A 6,992-nucleotide genomic window follows, 5' to 3' on the forward strand; every position below is an offset into this window, starting at 1 on the left:
CCCATGCAAGCACACAGAGAAACTTCATTGGTTCATACACCCACCACCATCACAACCCTGCCAAATCTGTGCACTGCTTGTATTAATATTTACTTAATATTTAAATTAACTCACTTTTTTTTTTTTTTTTTTGTGGTACGCGGGCCTCTCGCTGTTGTGGCCTCTCCAGTTGTGAAGCACAGGCTCCGGATGCGCAGGCTCAGCGGCCATGGCTCACGGGCCCAGGTGCGCGGCATGTGGGATCTTCCCAGACCGGGGCACGAGCCCGCGTCCCCTGCATTGGCAGGCAGACTCTCAACTACTGCGCCACCAGGGAAGCCCAAATTAACTCACTTTTGACTAAATAAATGTAAAAAAAACTTTATCTCACTACAGTCTTTGGAAAATCAGTATGGTTAGAAAATGTATACCACGAAAATAAACTATTATTAAATCCTCTCTAGATTCAACTACCTAACGGCTTTGAATTTAAGACCTATTCTGTTAAAGGAGAGATTTAGTAAGTCTTGAGAAGAATTAAAGATATACTAACACCAAACTGGGACTTTCTCATTGGTTAATCAGAAGAATTTAAAGAGAAGTAAAAAGGGAATAACATTCTCACCATGTGATAGAAACTGATTTAGGGATGTATCTCTGCATTCCCTGAAATCTCACTTAGGGAAACTGTGACAATAGGTAAGAGCACAGACTAAGAAGACAGATTTCCCCACTAGAGCTTACTGGGTTATCCTGTCCTGGGCACATAATTCCTCTAAACCTCTGTTTCCTCACTGGTAAAATAGTAGCTATAGGGATCTTGATTATAAATGAAAGAATGAAGGTAAAGCACAAAATCTTATACATAGTAAACGCTTAATAAACATAAGCCACCATCATCATCATCATTATTAAGCTTTGCACATAAGTCTCTGGACTTTTAAAAATGCTTTTAAGGTTTTAGTTAGATAACGATAATAATCATTATAGTAAACACAGAGTAATTACTACATATTAAGTTCTGCTCTGGGTTTTCTATGTATACCCAACCATATTTTACACATATGGTTGGGTATATATATAAACATTTGCAAACATGTTAAGAATTATTATTATCCCTATTTAAACTATTATGATAACTTATTTTTATCCCTAGGTTCCCATAAATGAGACTTTTGCCCCCAACGGACGCAAAATCGATCCATGGGACATTCCTGGGGGCCTCCATTGCCCCCTTTCTTGGGGCAGATCCCTGAATTGAGGCCGCTAGACACCCGGGGCTAACACAGGTGGCCGCACGGCCTCCTACCTGCCGGTCTCGCATCGCCTCTGACTCTGCGGCACTCCAGGCTCGCCCCGCCCTGTGTGGGGGCGGGGCTCCTCTTCTGCCTGCGCGCTGACGTCACGGGTCCCGCGCCTTTCGCGCCTGCGCCGCGGGAGGTTGGTCGTCCCTGTGACCGGCTTAGCTTTTGGAGCTGCCGTCGCCATGTTTTCGGTCGCCGTTCGCTCGGGCCCTTTTGCGCCCGTCCTGTCGGCCACGTCCCGCGGCGTGGCGGGCGCGCTGCGGCCCCTGGTGCAGGCCGCGGTGCCCGCCACTTCGGAGTCGCCAATACTGGATGTGAAGCGGTCCTTTCTGTGCCGGGAGTCGCTGAGTGGCCAGGCCGCGGCCCGGCCTTTGGTCGCTTCCGTGGGCCTCAATGGTGAGCCGGGCTGAGGGGAACGACCGGGGATTGAGGGGTCCCTCTTTTCTTGCTCCCTCCGGCCCTGGACCCAGGGAGCAGCCGAGAAGGGCGGGGGGTCTGCCGGAAGATGGAGCGGAGCCCTGTTTGTGGATGGGGTTGCCTGCCTGGGTGGGTCGACCTTGGGCAGGCCTCTGTACCTCCCTGGGCCTCGGTGTCCTTACCTGTGCGGGGGCGCTGCTCCGTTGGGCGGTCTCAGGTGACCTCCATCTCTGACATTCTGGGCCTCTGTGGCTGTGTATAGGCTTCCCAGCCACAGGCTAATTTTTCTACTTCGTCGGTTAAGTTCAAGAACTATGGAGCCCGACTGCTTCTAGCGAAGTCTGACAAGAGATTTTGCTGCTTACAGGTCGTTTGCCTTTGGGCAAATTCCTAAACGTGTTCCCTCACCAGTGAAATGGATTATTATACCAATTTCGTAGGTTATATCGTAAGGTTCAGATGGAAAAAGTATACGTTAAGCCATTAACACATTCTGGGGGTACTTTATAAATTCTCAAAAAATAGGAATTGCTTTTAATATTTGAAAAGTTGTCCCGCTCGCTACCTCCCATCCTTTAGTGTCCTTCCGTGTCACCACCGCAGATCCGAAGAAAAAGAAACGAGCCGCAAGGTCGTTTATAGTGTAGACTATACTGCAGAGTATCAGCAGTGTTTTCAGGCACTGGGCCAAAGGGTTTTCACACCGTAATGAATTTCATTCTCAAGAAGAGCAGACGGCAGAGAGTGATGATACTCCCATTTTACAGATGAGAAAACGGACTACAAGATACACGTTGTGTACGTGATAGTGCGTGGATTTGAAAGACTGATTTAGCCATAAGCTCTCACCAGGAGTGTGTTTTACACCCTCTGTCAGCAGAGCCTAGTTTATCTTTGGTGCCTTGTTTTCTGTTTTTCTTTTTATGCTCTGTTTGGAGATCCTGAATTGGCAGCTTGTGAGCCAGGTGCCTGAGGTATGCCCAACTTGCATAGTTTTAAAAAACAGACTATTTCTGGCATCTCTGGAAATGTTGAAAGTTGGCAGCACTGGGCTTTAGTTCCATGTCTAGTGTGCTCTGCATTGGCTGCACCCTTGGTCGGAACAAGTGCTTTTCCAGTTCATCACAGCCCTCATCAGGTCTACTTGATTCATTGTGCTACCTGCCTGGCCTCATTGACAGTTGTATTGGTGACCTTTGCCCTACACCAGGTTGCCCCCACCTTCTTTATTCTGCCTTCATTCACCCTTTTCTCTTTACTTTAAATGGTCCTCCCACTCAGTTTTCCACATTTCCAAGTCTTACCCATCCTTTCAATCTCAACTCAGGATCAGGTCAATAAAAATTTACATTTGCTGATTCCTTTACATTTTATAGCACATAACACTTTCCACTCTGTATTGCAGTTATTGGTGATTCCTCTGACCTTGAGCTTCAGTGTGTAGAGAATATCTCCTTTATTTTTCTGTCTTCCACAATCTCAGGTTTTGCATATAGTTGGTGCAGAGTATTTGTGAATGAATAAAGTGGCAATTTTTTTTAGCAGGCACCAGTGGGTTTTAGAGAAGTTGCCCAAGCCAGTTCTTTGGACCTTGAGGTGAGAAACACTAAGGGAGGAGAAAATTTCAGTAACAAAGGTGAAAAGTGTCTTGGAATTTGTCAAATAGCTAAAGAGTTTCTTCTAAAAATCAGGGGCTTACCTGACTTCTCCAAGAAGTGGTAAAGTAGACCCATAAGGCAAACCTCTTTTCTGCAATCATGCCTTCAACTTGAAGCTTAAATTCATATTAAAATCTCCTGTATAGATGGTTTGTGGAAAGATGGTTAGTAGAGGATGTGGGAAGGGGTGGTTGGGTCAGGAGAAGATCCCTGAGTTGGGACACATTAGAGCTCACCTTAAAACAAAACAAAACAAATCAAAAAACCCTGTTTTGTTATAATGGCTTTTCTCCATTTCTAGATGATGTTTCTATAAGTGTCTGATTTTATTTTAGTTTAGAGCTAAATCTAGCTAGGATTTTTGCTACTAAGTCACACCTAATACGATTTATATAGATTATTTAGAGAATGATTTTTGCAATATGGCAGTTTATGTTCTTGATGGTGGAGCTCAGTATAAAGTGTAACCTACTAGATAGAATGGGAATAGACAACTGGATTTCTTTTGCCACCAAATCTCTGGATGATAGTGACAAAGCCATTCTATTTAGTGTCCCTGTGACAAAGCCATTCTATTTAGCGTCCCTGTACATTTCCTTGTGTGGAAGGGTTGTAAATAGGGCTTTTAACGTAGAAGTATGAACTTTGGTTTCTTCATCTTTTAAGTATGATACACATCTTTCCTGTGTAATCCCAGACAGTGCTAAGGGAAAGTGATTAAGTAGGGTAATATGTGATATGTCACTTTGCCATAGTTGTGGATCTCAAGTAGTCACTACTTGTGTCCTGGTCCCCTACAGAAAATGCTGAGTTAGAAAAGTACATAGAGTGCTTTTGATAGGTTTCACCATTGTCTGTGAATAATTAACGGTTTCCATAAAATTACTGACCTTGAGAACCATGTGAAATGTATTATTGTAATGTTTGCTCAAGGAAGTATGTTAGGATGAGACAGCCTAGTAGGTCAAGTAGAATTGCAACTTATATGAAAATGCATTTTAAAAGTGCATATTTCTTTTGGAAACATTTTCTAAAAGTAAGGAATTTTTAGTGTCCCTTTTCTAAAAAGGAAACCTGTAGCAGATTTCCTTAAATGAGTATAGAGTTTACAAAGAGATTTACTTCCTAAAACATACTTAAAAGTGATACTGTAAGTTAATTTTTTGTCAGACAGTTAAAAATGGTATGGGACAGAAGGACATACCTGTTTTTTCAAAAAATAAACTGCTTGCATCCAGAATACTGCATAAACAGTAATTATTTGTTTATTTAATATTCATTTGTTGTAAACATCTGGCCTTTTTATGGCCTGCAGTGGTAGTGTCCCAGTTGAGAGATCCTCAGCAGTAAAAAAAGAAAGATAATGCCCCTACTCTTATAGATGTTTTGCCCTTCACTGAAGAGCCGGATACATGAAAAATTTGCTCTTTTTTTTATATTAAATTGAAATAATTGGTTCTTTTGGAGATTTCATTTGATTTTGATAGCTCCGTATCCTGATAAGGATATCCTTTTCTGCCCATTGGTGGTTTTACTTGAATTTATACCCCAAAATCTAGAATAGAAATTAAGTTTTCTGCAACTAAAGTTATACTGTTTACAGAATGTTTATTATCTTATAATTAGTGTTTTATGAATTTTTAGCAGTTCTTTCAGAGAGCAGGTAGATAGGAAAATAAAGTTAGACATTTGGTTTAATAAGATGATCACACATCAATTTAATGAGTGGACTAGATGAGTTTTAGGGTCTCTTCTAATCCAGAAAATATGGGTGATACTTATTTCTTAGATTGAATTTTGGGGGACTTAAAATATTGCTGTTTACAGTGCTATTTAACTTTTTTAACTTGATACACTGAATTGTTATGAATTCTGAATCGCAGTGTTCAATCAAGAGGAACACAATTATACCTATTATCTAATGATTTCATACCAATATGATAGGTAGTGGTTGACTTCATTTTGTTTTCAGTATTTTATATGCTGGCATTGCCAACTTGACCATTTCTGAGACCAGTGAGTGCCATATTTCACATTTTTATAATTTGATTTTTGCTCGTGAATCCATAAAGGTCCATTATCTGATGTATACCCCTTTCAGAGTCCTTATCTAATTGTGTTTTTTAACCTTCTGTTTATCTTGCAGTCCCTGCTTCTGTTCGTTATTCCCATACGGACATCAAAGTGCCTGACTTCTCTGACTATCGTCGTGCTGAAGTGTTAGATAGTACAAAGTCTTCAAAAGAGAGCAGTGAGGCTAGAAGAGGTTTCTCCTATTTGATAACTGCAACAACTACTGTGGGTGTTGCGTATGCTGCCAAGAATGTCATCTCTCAGTTTGTTTCCAGCATGAGTGCTTCTGCTGATGTGTTGGCCATGTCGAAAATCGAAATCAAGTTATCCGATATTCCAGAGGGCAAGAACATGGCTTTCAAATGGAGAGGCAAACCCCTGTTTGTGCGCCATAGAACCAAGAAGGAAATTGACCAGGAATCTGCAGTTGAAGTGTCCCAGTTGAGGGACCCACAGCATGATTTAGAACGAGTAAAGAAACCTGAATGGGTTATCTTGATAGGTGTTTGCACTCATCTTGGTTGTGTACCCATTGCAAATGCAGGAGATTTTGGTGGTTATTACTGCCCTTGCCATGGGTCACACTATGATGCATCTGGCAGGATCAGGAAGGGGCCTGCACCTCTCAACCTAGAAGTTCCCTCATATGAGTTCACCAGTGATGATGTAGTAGTTGTTGGCTAGAGACCAGGACTCAAGTTATAGGCTTCTTTCAGTCTTCGTGTCACCTCAGAAGAGTTATTTGCAAACAAACCTTCTGTACTTCGAATTAGTTGGTTTGAAATAGTTAAGAATTGCTAATGATGTGTTTGCAAACATGTGAAGTAAATTGAATTTAATGTTGAATACTTTCAAGCATTCACCTAATAAAGCCACTGTTAAACATTGTTATGCTCAAAGACTTCAAAGGTGCAGTGTCATTGATAGTTGATTCTAATTAAAAATTACAGACTGGTGTACAAGATATTTGTGAAATCTATAATTGACTTTCTTGTTTATTTACCTTCTTTGTGTCAGGGACAGAGATTCTAGAGAGCTCATGGTTAGGATGAGGTAGAATTAGCTGGTTGTCTCCAAGACCTGGGAGATGTTTTTTGGCATTGGCAGAAACAATAGTATCCAAGTTTCCTTTATTTTGCACACCTGGCTATGTGTGGGATACCCCTCCACTCCCCCCTGTATGACGGGCCAAGAAATTTTATTCATCATTTATGGGAGTAACTTAGAATTCTTCAGTTTTAAGAGGCAGTGGCATAGGATATTATCTGAGGGAAGCTTTCCAAAAGGGGAGTGCTCCTCTGTTATTTCCTTCATCTGGTGTGGGTATTCATGTCTCCCAAAGCTCCTGCATCCATCCTATCAAGAGGAAGAAAGGGGGTAGTGCATCTGAAATTTAATACTATCTTTGTGTGAAAATGATCCTGCTGGTTTTGTTTCTTTGATGATGACATTTTGAGGTGTTTCTTCCAGTTGGATTTGCAGTCACCACTTTTCACTGTGAAGTGAGGGTGGGCGTAGGGAGACATACCAGAATTAACACCCTCTTCTTTCTGCCTCGTGC

At 41.7% G+C, this 6,992-nt stretch overlaps 1 protein-coding gene across 1 annotated transcript; it reads left to right on the forward strand.

The window, feature by feature from the left end:
- The first annotated feature begins 1,411 nt into the window (after positions 1-1,411).
- UQCRFS1 (ubiquinol-cytochrome c reductase, Rieske iron-sulfur polypeptide 1) lies at positions 1,412-6,395 on the forward strand. Its single transcript, XM_067720939.1, has 2 exons — positions 1,412-1,679; positions 5,505-6,395. Exons 1-2 carry the CDS (start codon positions 1,466-1,468, stop codon positions 6,113-6,115), a joined length of 825 nt encoding a protein of 274 aa, XP_067577040.1. The 5' UTR covers positions 1,412-1,465; the 3' UTR covers positions 6,116-6,395.
- The last annotated feature ends 597 nt before the right edge of the window (positions 6,396-6,992 follow it).

The sequence above is a fragment of the Pseudorca crassidens genome, chromosome 20 (assembly GCF_039906515.1).
Source record: "Pseudorca crassidens isolate mPseCra1 chromosome 20, mPseCra1.hap1, whole genome shotgun sequence".
Classification (NCBI taxonomy): domain Eukaryota; kingdom Metazoa; phylum Chordata; class Mammalia; order Artiodactyla; family Delphinidae; genus Pseudorca; species Pseudorca crassidens.